The sequence below is a fragment of the Ambystoma mexicanum genome, chromosome 10 (assembly GCF_040938575.1).
Source record: "Ambystoma mexicanum isolate Mex_15411 chromosome 10, UKY_AmexF1_1, whole genome shotgun sequence".
Taxonomy (NCBI): Eukaryota; Metazoa; Chordata; class Amphibia; order Caudata; family Ambystomatidae; genus Ambystoma; species Ambystoma mexicanum.
The window spans coordinates 1,530,724,340-1,530,738,744 of record NC_090932.1 but is presented as its reverse complement, the minus strand read 5'-3'; the positions used below and the strand labels follow the sequence as shown (position 1 = coordinate 1,530,738,744).

The 14,405-nt window shown below is 47.7% G+C and overlaps 1 protein-coding gene across 20 annotated transcripts in view; it reads left to right on the top strand.

Moving 5' to 3' along the window:
- The window catches only part of CIT (citron rho-interacting serine/threonine kinase), a 2,264,529-nt gene that overhangs the window by 374,115 nt on the left and 1,876,009 nt on the right, over nt 1-14,405 (top strand). For 16 of the 20 annotated variants that reach the window (XM_069619729.1, XM_069619715.1, XM_069619714.1 and 13 more), the window contains one exon: nt 10,343-10,526. In XM_069619729.1, coding sequence (XP_069475830.1) covers nt 10,343-10,526 — 184 coding nt within the window. Of the gene's footprint in view, nt 1-8,711; nt 8,950-9,451; nt 9,699-9,943; nt 10,229-10,342; nt 10,527-14,405 lie in introns of those variants that run through there. The other 4 variants (XM_069619728.1, XM_069619725.1, XM_069619726.1 and 1 more) reach the window with 4 other exon arrangements.

Genomic DNA, 14,405 nt, shown 5'->3' with positions numbered 1-14,405 from the left:
ACTGCAAAATACTCAAAATACTGTTTACTAAAAAGCCATGAGTATATATAAGAGTATCCGATGACATGTAGCTAGTTGCGGACTATGGGGATCCCTTCAAATGTTTTTTCCTTAGGTTTGATATGATCTCCTTTGTTGATCTCTGCACACGTGTATGTTGCTGCTTGTATGCGACAGTGACTCGTGCAGGTTATAGTGCTGGGCGTTGTCTTGGAGCTGAGGCATCATGTGTAAGGTCTGCAGCGGGTCACTGGATGGCTAGGGTTTCGGGGCCTTGCAGATCCCAATTGCAACTGTCATTCCGTGTCCAGGAGTGTGGTGGGAGAGCGTGCCTGGTCTGTGGGGCGTTGACTGGGTGTTATACCCCCTAGGATCTGTGTAATGTGTCTTGTGTTTCAAGTGAAGCTTTATTTCGGCATACACCATAAAAGCATAAACAATTTCGTATGATCCAACATATAAATATAGATACATATTACATATAATACATATTATAACAGCTGAGTCATCATAATATAATTACAGAAGTTTAAAGCTGGAGGCATTGCATGAATTCAATGGGTTTTAAGTCAAGATTGTTGCTAAAATGTCTTTCCAAGGGCAGAAGCTTTCATTGAAAAAGTTCAGAAAGCTATTCCGGTTTTGTATGGTACCAGAAACATTGTACCATCTTATTATGTCATGTACAGCGTTAGCTCAGAAGCGAGTCTTATTTGCATCCTTGTTTGGAATTGGAAAGTATCAACTAGAGCCTGCCGCAAGATGGGGCCAATTGATGAGCGGGCATGATAAAAAAAAAATCAATTTTCACACTCCCGCAATTCATTGAATATACTGGATCTGGACACAAAATAGTATGAGGTTAACAGGCTGGGCTCACAGCGAAATCGTGTTGATGATGCAGAGTTTTTTCTTTTTTTCTGTTTTGTTTGGTGTGTTTGACAGAGAGATGTTTAGGTTGGTAATGAATTTCTATAATGAATTGTATGAAATATTTATAAACTATATCATTTCAATAAAAAAGAAAAATTAAAACGTTGAGACTGCAATACATGCAGGTAGAGAGGGATTATTCGAAGGGATTGTGTCCTCCAGCGTATTCCTCATCTTTTACATGTACTGTCCACAGGTGGCTTCTTTGGAAGTTTTTCGGCAGAGGGTGCCTTGCGTCGGTGGCCTCGGGTCGATGTCCTTCGAAAGCCTCCGTCGAGGGTGATGTCATTGAATGTTCTTTTTTTTTAATTATTTATTTATAAATAAATCGGATGTTCTAAGTAGCATGCATGGCACCTGTAGCCTCAGTCCATTTTTTCTGCAAACGTGTTTGCTTCCTGAAACTCGGCGCGCCTCGTACTTTCTAGTTTTTGCTGTGAAGATGTTCTTCGATATGTGCTCGTCTTCCACTTTGACGACACCTTGGTCCGGGTTTAAGAAATGCCGGGACTGCGGATACAAGATGTCCATCACAGATTTGCATTGTGTCAGCCTGTGGTGCCGTGGCGGGGGCCATGACACGGATACGTGCTCCAAGTACCAGTTGATGACTGGAAAGGCCTTGCAGGAACAAAAGGGTTAACACAAGGTAGGAAAGGTGTCCAAGCCCAATAAGTCCCGACCTGCTGGCCCTTTGACCGATGAGTCGAGCAGTGACTCCTCAGAGGGAGAAGGTCAAGCGTTCAAGGTCCAGGAGTGGTTCCCGCCAATTGTCCGCCTTGTTGAAGCGTTCAAGGAGAAGGCACAGCCGGTCGCCTTCCTCGTCTTCAGGTGGCACTCCCGAGAGGGGGAGTTGCCCGTCCAAACATTCGATGCCCGCTAAGGCCTTGTTCGGGCAAGGTTCATAAGGATCGCTCGTGACGTGATGCAAGGTCACGTTCTTAGTCTCCATCGAAACCGTCCAAACCATTGAAGCCGTCGATGCCATCAGCGCCACGCCAGAAGATAGCTCCTATCGGTCTTACACCCTGATCAGGCCCTCAATGCCTTTGGAGCTGTTGTGGACCCCATCAGCGCCACATTTACCGGTGCAACCCCTGGTAATGGTGGAACCACCTAAAAAGGTTGTCTCAAAGTCGTCGACTTTGACGCCTCTGGCTGTGATACCTGAGAAAAGGTGTACTCCTCTGCCAAAGAAAGAAGTCTCATCTCCATTTTTGAGGAAGAGGAACATTCTGATGAAGGTGAGGCTCCTTTTGGTCTCCAGTTTGTGACCCCCTAATGCGCCAGGGTGCCTCATCTCGGAGGAGAGTAGGATGCAGGATCTTTGTGATACCTTGCATAATGCAAATGGTGTAGACGCTTCTCCTGAGCTGGAGTTCGGCAGACCAGAACCTGGGGAGCAAGCTGACTAATCATACTGATGCCTTATTTCGAGAGTGGGTGGAGTATTTGGGCTGGCCCATGCCTAATGCCCACTTCATAGTGGATCATCATTCAGGATAATCTTAGACATTTTGGATCAGGGTCCTCCTACAGGTCCCATATTGCCATTTGATGTGGCTCTGCAGAACCAGGTGGCAAAAAATGGGGAAACCCCGGAGGCAGTGAACAAGCCCCTCAAGTAGCGACCCCGGCTATCTGTCATCTCACCCACTCCTGAGAGTCTTGGTACTCCAGGCAGCCACGGCTACCTCAAAACAGGCTGCGTACCCTACAATCCCTCTGGATAGGGATGATAAGCACATGGATGGATGGGCACGCAAGGTCTTTTCAGCTGGGAGTATGGCGTTGGAAGGCGGCCAACTCCTCTTGTGCCTTGGCAAGATTTTCGTGCACTGTGGGATTGCATATCTATGGTGGCTGAGCATATTCCCGAAGGGGAAGAAAGGGTAGAAAGGGTAGGCTTCCTATCTATTAAGGACGGCAAGGAAGCTATGTGTGAATCCCTTCAGTCTGGGTTGGATGCTGCAGACAGTGTCAGCAGGTCCATGGCTACGAGCACCGTAATACGCAGGTTTGCATGGTTGCGGAAGCCTGGTTTTGCACTGGATGTGCAGGCTAGACTTCTGAACATGCCATTTGACGGCTCTCACCTTTTTGGCAGCAAGGCTGACTAGAGCCTTGAGAAGCTGCAGACCTCAAATGCAGCCGCCAAGTCTTTGGGTGCCACTGTTCGGCAGCCTCAGCCTTTTCGTACTAGTGGACAGTAATGGAGGGGTAGATCCTTTCGTTACTACTCCCCATTTGGAAGGCTGGTCAAAGAGGCCAACGGAAGTTTCCTCGTGGTTGACAAGGTAGAGGTGCCAAAGCTGCTTAAGTAGGAGCCGCTTTGCCATCAGGCTCTGCTACTGCCGCTTCAAAACTGCTGAGGCCTTCAGTCACAGCTCACCGGTGGGGGGCTGGCTGTCTCAGCATCTGGAAGATTGGTGAGCCATTACTTCTGATGCTTGGGCTCTGGACGCAATAGCCCACGGTTACTGCCTTCCTTTTCTACGGAAGCCTCACTACAATCCACCGGGAGTACACTCTTTGAGGGTTGCAGATCCGCTCCTTGTGCAGGAAATATTAACCCTGCTAGAGTAAGGCGCTTTCGAACCAGGGCCTGTAGCAGAGAGGAACAAGGGCTGGTACTCACCTTATTTTTTGATTCCCAAGAAGGACAGGAGACTAAGACCCATCTTGGACTTGATATGCTTGACCAAGTTCCTTAGGAAGGACCAATTCAAGATGGTCAATTTTTCTCAGATCCTTCAGGCCCTCCAACTTCAGGATTGGTTGGTGTCATTGGACCTTCTGGATGCTTATTTTCCTGTGCCGATCCATCTCGAGCACAGGAAATACCTGAGGTTCACCGTTGGCGGCTCACACTAACAGTTTCCAGTCCTGCCGTTCAGGTTGACCTCCGCCCCGAGGGTATTCACCAAACTGATGGTGGGAGTGGCAACACATCTCAGGAGAGGGGGGATTCACGTCTACCCCTACCTGGACGACGGCACGCTCTCCTGAACAAGCTTTGGAACATCTCAGCATTACCTTTCACTCCCTTCACAGACTGAAACTTCTCCCTCAGTTTCAAGAAGTCCCATATGACACCTCATCAACAGCTCCAGTACATCGGGGCTGTCTTAGACACGTCCTTGGGGAAGTGCACGCCATGCAAGATGAGGGCTCAGAACATTCTCCGGATGGTAACCAAGTTTCAGACTGCCCAGAGTCTTCCGGCCTTTGAATTCTTAAGGTTGCTCGGCCTCATGGCATCCTGAAATGTTCTGGTGCCAGAGACCTTTCTGAGAATGAGGTCCCTTCAATGGGTGCTCAGGTCTCAATGGTCCCAATTCTCAGGCAAGATGTTGGATCGCCTTCAGGTCCCGGTCAGGGTCTCACAGGATCTTCTGTGGTGTGCCTGCGAGGATAACCTCATGAAGGGAGAACCTTTTTGGCAACCATGGCCGGAGGTAACTGTAGTGACAGACTCTTCCCTCACAGGGTGGGGAGTTCACGTCAATGATCTGACCATCAACGGTCGTTAGTCTCTGTCGGAGTCCAAACTTCAAATCAATCTGATGGAGCGGAGAGCAGTCGGGCTTGCACTGAAGGCTTTCCTGCTGTCTGTGCGGTGGAAGAATGTTCTGATAATGATGGACAACACAGTGGCCATGCATTACCTCAACAAGAGGGGAGGTGTAGGGTCACTTCCACTGTGCGGGGAGGCGATGCAGCTCTGGTTCTGGGCCATTCAAGAAGGAATCTCCCTAGCAGCAGTTCATCTGGCCGGAGAGAACACGATGGCGGACGCTCGGATTATGCAGAGCGCAGTCTCCCAGGAATGGGAAATAGCTCAGGAAGTCCTTCAAGAGGTCTTCGCCCTTTGGGGAACCCCGCAATTGGATCTGTTCGTGACCGGTGCAAACCAGAAGTGCGAGCAGTACTGCTCAAGTGAATTTCCTCCAAGAGGAGCATTAGGAGACGCGTTTGTGGTGGATTGGGAAGTCCCACTACTGTACGCATTTCCTCCAGTCCCCGTCATTCCTCAAGTTCTCAGGAGGTTAAGACGGTTCGGGTCCCGCAAGATCCTACTTGCTGCGGGTTCGGCCAGGAGATTGTTACCCGGATCTTTTGGAAATGTCCATCTGTCCTCTGATGCGTCTTCCCCAAAGAGAAGCTCTTCTCTTGTGAGAGGAAGGTTGGGTTCTCCATCCAGAGGTCAAGACTCTCAACCTTCACCTATGGTTTCTGAAAGGTTGAGATACAAGGATTGGGACCTCCCGGATGACATAATGGAGGTGGTGCTTGCGGCCGGCGACAGTCTCTGTACCATTGCCGTTGGAATAAGTTTTGCGACTGGTGCAGAGAAAAGAATGTTAATCCTTTTCATTGTGCAACTCCGGATGTTGTATCCTTTTTGCTTTCTTTAGCCCACACAAGGTGGGGAACATTAAAGGTTAACCAGCAGCGCTATCCATCTCTAAGCGCTCATCCGAGGAATCTCTTATTTTAAGATTCCTTTTGGTACTCTATTTCTAAAAGGGCTCACGTATATGTTCCCAACTTCGCCATTTCAGGTTCCGGTTTGGGACATCAACTTGGTCTTAAAGTTTGAGTGCTCCATTTGAACCATTGCACTCATGTCCCTTGAGGTTAACCTTTAAGACTATTATGTTGGTTGCTCTTACATCTGTATGCAGAGTGAGCGAGTTGCAAGCACGTTCTTCCAAGCCACCCCTTACTGTATTGCACAAGGACAGGGTTGTGTTGAGTCAGACCCTCCTTTCTACCAAAGGTAGTTTCGGGCTTTCATTTGAGTCAGAAAATTGTGCTACCTGCCTTCTATCCTCCTCCGCATCCTAGTAAGGAAGAGGAAAGGCTTCATAGGTTGGACCGTAGGAGAGCTTTGAGCTTTTACATTTCCAGAATGTCCAAGGTGAGAGTGGATGACAAGCTCTTTGTGGGGTATACCGGCCACAAGCTAGGCCAGGCTGTGTCTAAACAGACCTTGTCTGGGTGGATCATCCTCACTATTTCGGAATGCTATAATTTGGCGTGCAAGGTCCCTTCGGAGGGCTTGCATGCTCATTCAACCAGGGGCATGGTTACGTCGACAACCCTGCAAAGGGGTGTCCCTATAAAAAACATATGTGATGCTGCAATGTGGTCTTCGATACACACATTTACCAAGCATTATTGCCTGGATACTTCCCATGCTCGGAATGTGACGTTTGGTAAGGCAATCCTTTATTCTGCACTTTAATTTTAAATCTTACTAAATTCTTCACCCTCCTCCACTCATGGATACTGCTTTGGGAGTCTGTCAAAGATGAGGAATATCTTGGAGGACACAATCTATTCGAAGAACAAGTTACTTACCCCATGTAACGTTCTTTCGACTGGATGTTCCTCCAATGTATTCCTCATCGCCTTCCCAACCTACCCCTCTGTTGAATTTCCCATGCTATTACAGCTTTCGTTCGATCAAGGCTGTGTACGGTCAGGCCTGATTTGTGGCCACTTATGCTACACGAGAAGGGGGAAAACAAGATCTGAGGCTGCGGGCGCTGTGTGTGCTACTTGTAATATCCGATGACGTCGCCCTCGACGGAGGCCTTTGAGGGACATCGACGCAGGGCGCCCTCTGCCACAAAATTTCCGAAGCAGCTGACCTGTGGACACTACATGTCAAAGATGAGGAATGCGTTGGAGGAACATCGTTGAAAGAAACTTACCAGGGGTAAGTAACTTGTTATTTTGAAGTAGTCCAATAGCTTCCCTCATTGTTCTAATTCCATTAGAGTTTAAAATTGGTTTAAGCCATCTACGTCTAAAAGCATCGTACAATAGACATAAAAACAAGTGATGCAATTCATCTTCCCATTGGTCTCACGAAGGGCATGTAGGTGTGAGGTTTGGTCCCCAATGTCTTGTAAAGGTATCAAGAGGTAGTATGCCAAGACGCATTTTGGCATAGAGAGTTTTCGCATTCTTGGGTCCTGGAAAGTCGAGATAACTCTACACCTAAGCAGTGTTTCGATAAGATGTATGTTGAAGATAGTTTGCGTGTGTAACAGGAGTCCAACTTTTCTTTAAGGACCCAATCGTTGTAATGAGTTATAAAAATAATTTTTGAAGATTGGCCGTATTTGGTAGGATCGTCACAGAAGGTTGATAGGCCAATTGTACAAAACATTTTCTTGATAAATACAAGCCATGGTAGCGGTTATTCTCCATGGGCCTGTAAGCTATCAAGTAGACTCCCGCTCTATAGCCAGACAGTTAATTAGCATTCATATATTTTAACCAATAGAGACGTGGTTAAAGCATGTTATATTTGATTTCTGTTATGCCTAATTCCATGATACCTGGATGTGATGGCGCACTAAAAGATAAGCCCATTCGTGGTTAAAGGATTTTATTCTCTCACCTGTAATTTTCAACAGAGTATATCCCAGATTACTGCCCCATAGGTGGCAGCCGGAGTTGCTTGAGCTTTAAAGACTCTTGTAGCATGAGATGGTCTTACCTCCAAAACGAGAAAAAGTTTGCGACAGCATCAGCTCGTTTTGCTAGAATCAATTTGCTATTTTCTATTTGTGCCGACCCGTTTAGTTTGTTTGATATGTGGACTCCCAGGTATACGAATGCTGGTACAATTTCTAGTATCATATCATTTAGTGCAAAGTTTGGGGGAGTTGTATACTAAGGGTGCTTCTTCTGAAAAACCATTATTTTTGTTTGAGATGTTAAAAGGCAATACCTTTTTTCTTTGATCTGTTAGCAAAAATAGAACGTTATTGCTACAGTCCTGACGTGATTTTAGAAATGAGGACTGCATCCTCTCTAGAGTCGCCACTTCTTTCCACCTAGGGAAGAGGTATCAGCATCCAACTTATTAATCGTGATAGCGAAGTCATTGATGTAAAAGGGAATGAGCAATGGGGCTTAGACACATCCTTGCCTAACTCCCATACTGATCTTCACTGCTACAGTACATTCTCTCTCAGGCCCCAGAGGATCAAAGCATGAATGTTGCTATATAGCGCTTGAATCGCATATAGCAAGCTGTGTGGGCCTAGTAGGCTAGAAGTGTCTGCCAAGGTAGAGAACCTGGTGCTGTGTCAAAAGCTCTTTGGAAGTCGGAGCATGCCAGATACAGAGTCTGGCCCTTCAGCTTAACATGTGTTTGTAAAAAAAGAAAACAGCCTGAAGCATTGGTCGAATGTTGAAACTCCCCTGGCCTGTACTTCAGATAAAGTGTGATTTGGCAAATGTTTGCATATATTTTAGCTAAACCGTCTATTTTATAGGCCTATAATTTGAAGGGTCCTTTGTCGCTCTTTATGAATTGGTATTATGCCACTCCTCCAACTAGCAGGAATGTTATATGTAGTGTTTATTCCGTTGAATTATCTAGCACATTCTTAAAGCGGTCTAGTAAGGTAAGTTGTCTGGGCCGGGAGCCTTGCTTATATGCTTTGATAGGTTGCTGATATGCTTTGATAGGAGGGCTCTCTCCACAGAAAAGGACAGGTAGTCTCGTGGAGTGGAAACTGTTCTTGTATTTCCTGTTGCCCATCCCCAGCGCGTGCCATTGAGGTGTCCGTATCGCTGCAGACATTAAAACATTGACGATGTACATCTCAACTGCTGTTTCTGCAGGAAGTGTCAACATTAGGTGAATACCAAATGTTCGCTTCCTCCTGGATCCCCATTGAATCGCTCATTCTCTTTGGAAGAAGACTCTGCCCTGTGGTTCCCTCCTGCTCCTCCGTATGCGTGTGAAGCGCTGCATACATACCAACAAGCATTGGCATGCATTCCACCTCAATCCTCAGAGGAGCAGAATCGGGCGACCGAGAGCTGGTGCAATCCATGCGGATGGAGCCCAGGGCTCAACCACATCTTTACCTCCTGTGTCGTCATTAGGCTGGCATCCTTAAAGGACTGGAACCTCTCCCATCACACATCCCCACCCTCTTCCCCGCAATTCGCAGAGGTCCAGATTGCGTGTCCTGTTTTTGGGTGAGTGTGTGTGTGTGTGTCTGTGCGTGTGTGTCTTAGTGCCCCGTTAGTTTTGGGTTTAGTATACCCTAACACAGATCCGGTGCATTCTTCCACGGATGAGTTCTCGCACCCCAAAAGGGCTCGAAGGTTAAACGCCCCCATTATTTGCCAGCGAGAAGCCGCTGGGCAAACGCTGTCCAGAAGTCGAGAGAAGGCCGACTCCCGGTGATTTGGCGATTCGAACATGGGGCCTGCGAGACATGGAGCATGCTAGACGGGAGAGCTGCCCGTGTCCCGTGGGGATGGGGTCCTCGCCCGTCAGTCACACACCGATCTGTCTCCGTCATGGGTACAGGCAGGTGGGGAGACGGGGTGCGGAGCATGTGTGCTGAACGTGATTACCAAGCAGAGGAGGCTGAGGGCATGGGATTCTGCACTGCAGGGGCTGCGATGTTTGTACCCAATTCCTCATCTCCCAGCAGCCCCTCGGCTCCTGGAGATCTATACCGGATCCATGGCAACGGTTTTAGCAGAGTGCGCTTGCATCGGGGTGCGAGCGGGCTGCGTCCTCACTGCCGGGCTGTCACGCAAGGGATCCGGCGCTCCGTTCAGTCGCCAAGGGCCAGAGAGCCCATCTTAATAGATCTCTTGGGAGGGCGCATTCCGCGCAGCGAAGAACGTGTGACTGTAAGAATGGAGGGCAGGTCGAGCCAGACCCTTTCATTTCATATGACTAAAATGAGCTGTACCCGGACATGCGGAAACAGGTGTTTTATTCATCCGTGTCGGCGCCCTGCACACACTCGTAGCAGATTGATCGTATCTAAGCTGTACTGCATTGCTGCACAACCACCATGCATCATTGCCCTATACCCAAGAGAAGGGGTTCCCTCCCTACCTCTCCTATTCACGCAGGCACTGTTACACACACTGGAGGCCCCCTCAAACCCCCACCCCCCGCCTTTCCTTTGCTACGCATCCCGGACACATACTCCGTTGCTCACCCACCCACCCACACACACACGTGCACGCACTCCCTTCTGACACACACCACACACGTGCATGAGAAGGCGCCTGGAATGTGTCCCTTCACGAGTCAGGGTCGCCACGATCGATGACTGCAGTCCCAGCCCGCACCCGCCCAGGCATCAGCCGTGGGGTGGGATCCCGGACTCGGCTCTTGCCAGTGCCTCGGCGCTGGAATCTGCGCGAGAGCGCTGCCTGCTGCACCGAGCCAGCCAAGGGGTTAACGTCGTGTTGCTGTAATAGGATTTCAGAGCGGTGACTCAGTGTGCCTGTTAGTGAGATGGAGAGCAGGCGCTGCAGTGCCACCGCGAGCTCTGATTGACTTGGAGGAAGACCCTCTTCGCCGAATCGCACCTTGATTTCTCTGTATTTTCTCTTTCAACAGCTCCTCCGCCCTTCGTCCCTACCCTCAAGTCCGATGATGACACCTCCAATTTCGACGAACCGGAGAAAAATGTGCGGGTGCTATCCTCTCCGTGCCAGCTGAGCCCTGCAGGTTTTTCGGGCAGAGATTTGCCATTTGTGGGGTTTTCGTTCAGCAAGGCTTTGGGGACCCTCTGCAGATCCGAGTAAGTACATATTGCTGTTTAACTTTTACGGAAGCAGTCCAGGGTTGGGGAAGGTACTGGGGTACCCCTGGCCTTCATGCTGGTTTTGGTGGGGAGCTGCGTGTGAGTGTGTGTGCTCTCTCGCTCGGCTAAAGCCCTGTGCTTTACATGGAGTTTAGTATCATGCAAAGATATTTACACATTTTTTTTAGCCCTTCAACTGCAGAGAAATCGAAATGGAGATTTTGAATTTTGGTGCTATCCGTTGCGTATTGTGAGTGCCAGCTCGGGGTCCGTAATGCGGGGGAGTAGAGAAGGAGGGGGCATAGGCAGCCACTTTGCAACTCGAGGCAGGTGCACCTCTGCTGGAGGTGATGTCCAGGCAGACCAATCATTAAGTGGCGTGTAAACTGATGCACTGGCACCTGTGGTCGTCGCCCCTGGGAGAATTGGGAAATGAATATGCAACCAACTCAGGCCAGCAATGTTTTTTATTGAGCAGCTGTAAAATGTTTGCTAATATGAGCTGGAGTTTACTCCCTCCTATCGTCATCTGTAAACCTGGTCACGTAGACCAGGCCCACCTTCACTCAGGTCAGACCCAGCCTTTCTGTTTAGCATATTTGAGATCTAATGTGACTGCACCTAAATAAAAGGAGTTGCGTTGGCCACGGCTAACCCTCCGCGGACATGTGTTCACTCTTCAGATAGCAGCCTTTGGACAGCTGTGCTGATTCAGGGGAGCCCTGGGATCCGCTGTATTGTTCTACTCCGCTTTCAGATGTACTTACTCCTCTGTCTCTGCCTGCACTCAGCATCAGGAAGGAGGCAGGGTTGACGCACATTGGTCCTGGATTAGCACAGGACCAGGTTGCAGGTACTTTGGTAGAGCAGTGTCACGGGCAGTCCAGTAATGGACCAATAAGGCTCTGTTGGCCATGAGAGTGGTTTGGCATTCATGTGGTCATAACATTTCAGAACAGGTGGCCGAGTGGGGTCGTTTTGGAGGTAGCCGTATAGTATGGCATTACTCTCCTTTCTTCCACTACTGGAATGTTGGGATGTTGAACTTCAGATTGGATCAGGATTTACATAGCTTTATAGGGCCATACTGCTGGTATTCTCATGATGGTCCATGCTAGCAACCTAGTGATTGTCATTGCCATGGGAATGGTCTTGGTATTGGAAAAGAGCTTTATGGTGCCCCATTTCTGAAATTCTCAGATGGTGCATGCTACAAATCTAGTGGATTAGCATGGCCGTGGTAAGGTTCTTGGCATTGGGGAAAATATTTGAAACTACAAGACAACCTGCCTGTGGGCCTCTGCACTCCCATCGCCAAAGTAGCTTCAGGTAATGTAGCGAGACAGACAGCAGTGCTGTGTTGAAGCGCAATTATTCGAAGTGTGGGCTCTTCTTCAGGTCTGGATTGGCGTGCATTAATAGAACTACTCAGTGGCCAAATTCAGAAAAATCATTGAAATTGGAAGTTTGTAAATCATTTTCTTTTCTTCACATAACTAGAAAAGCAAGACGTTGAGAGGTTCAGGTCCGAGTTCCATTTGCTTACAGTGCTGGACTATTAGCAGTCAGACTTTTTAGCATATAAAACGGTCTGTTCACAGGCTCAGTGCAAGAGTAAACCGAAATTGCATATTCGACAATAATCACCGGCCTTATAGCAAAGGCTTATATTTGCACCCTGTGCAAAGATGGCAGCAGAATCCCAGTCTTTTGAGTTGCACACTAAAGGAGAGTTGAATAATGACATACAGTAAATAAAGCAGTGGCATGGACTGTTAGAATAGCCTGGTTACCCTGTGCAATGGGGAATAGGATAGGATAGGCTCGATTTTAAAAGGGCATTGGTACATTAATTTGATGGTTGGAGCCAATCGTGATGTTACAGGACGGATTTATTATGGAAGGTTTTAATTTTAGGTTGATACTGGAATGGGGATGTTTTGTGTGTGTCTCATGGGAGTTACACGCATGCTAGGGGTAGAGGGGAGACTTAAATGAACTTTGGCAGCCATGAGAGAATGAGACCTGCTGCCTCTGGGACAGCAAAGAAGCAGTCGCTCAATGGAAACATAGTGCAAGATTAGGAACGATGTGTAAGAGGGGTTTGCTTTTACAGAACTTTGTACTTTTATGTAAGATGATGGATGTCATGGTGCAGTTAGGGGGATAATCGAGACCAATCGTGAGCGTCTTTCCAGCACTACATATGCTCGCAACTTTACTAAGTTAACTATGAATGACATTTGATCTAGCTCCCCCAGTGACACATCCCAGCCTTCCACTTTGCCCAGTGGAGTCCAGATTCACATCCTTGCACCAGGACGCCTTGTAGAAGGGAGCCCTATGAACTTGAGTGATCAAAAGGTTCATAATACAGATTTTCAGCTGCACAAGGTTATTGGAGCGATTGTCTCTCGAGACATTTTAGTGGAGGAAACATCTCTGCAGTTAGGCAGCTTACCCATCTAGTTTACTCCCTAAAACTTGACCTACTGCCTGCATTGCTAGGCTTGTGTGTTCTGACAACAGGCGTGCCACGCAGAGAGCCTGTAGTACTGTTATCTGATATGAAGACGGCGTACTAGATGAAGACAATCTATTTCATTTATGTAATGCGTGCAAATCAATTATATGTTAAAACACAAATACATTTTAATACAATTGTATTTTACTTGCTTAAAACACTGCAGTCGACAATGCAAACTGCTTGAATTCCTCAAAAATCAGTTTACTCACAAATCAGAAAAGTAGGGAGTAAAAGACACCCTACCTCGACATTTATTCTGAAGTGTTGGGAGAAAACATGCGTTGATTGTTTTTCAACATTTTGCATAGTGATTAAAGCCAATCATTGTCAGCTGTTGGTTTGTTGCAGCAGAAATTGATATACATGTGCCAAATGTATGAAAAATGGTGTAAAACCAGTAGAAAAAAATGCAGGTTAATTATGCCCCATTGCCTGTTTGTTTGTGATGCTGATCCACAGGCCTTTTTGTCATCCAGTCATGATTTATACGTTTAACGAAAAGAAAAGGACTTGCTAACTAATGGATCTACAGGGTTGAATAAATATCGATCAAGCTCCTGTATATCCTCCTTACTTTAGGCCAGGCGTCTGCAACTTTTGGCTCACCCTGACCCCACGCCATTGACCGTTCTGGCTGGGGCGGACAGGCATTGTTGTCCAAAATCATCTGGCGACTCAAAGGTTGGAGACGCCGCTTTCAGAGGTGTATGCATTTCTGCTTCTGGCTGAGCTCTGACCCCTTCGCAAAGCAGCACGTGCTCTAGACCAAGGCATGTCCAAACCACACCATTGCTCTTCTACTTGAACTGGTGTTTGCAAACCGCTGTTACCTTTGGAACCTTGCTGATACAACCCTCATGCAAAATCCCTCCTATAGAAGTAATTCATCATTTGGGTTATCTTGTGTAGGGTCTATCGCTGTTTTCACAAATATGTATTTTAACAGTGCGTATCTGTCACCTCTGTCCTACCTACTGAAGCAGCTTCATCAGCAACTTATAGATGGGTATTGAATAACCTTTATTCTGTTGTACTTGTATAGTAAATAACCTTTTAGATTCAAAGCACCCCTTCTTGCTCACCTTCGAGTAGGAGAGATGGGGGACGGGGGGGGGGGGGTGAGTGATCCTTGGTTGCTCTCCCCTTTTGATACGATGGGGAATGCGAGCGATCCTGGTTTTGCTCCTCCACGATAGGATAGTAGGAAGTGCGCTCACAAACGTTGGCCCCCCGTACTGCAAGGCGCCGTTTAGTGTTCATACTCCTGCAGGTTTACTGTGCTCATCAATCAGGTAGTCTCCTATTCAACTAGTACATGACCATAGCATGATCAACTCTGCTGCCTTTTG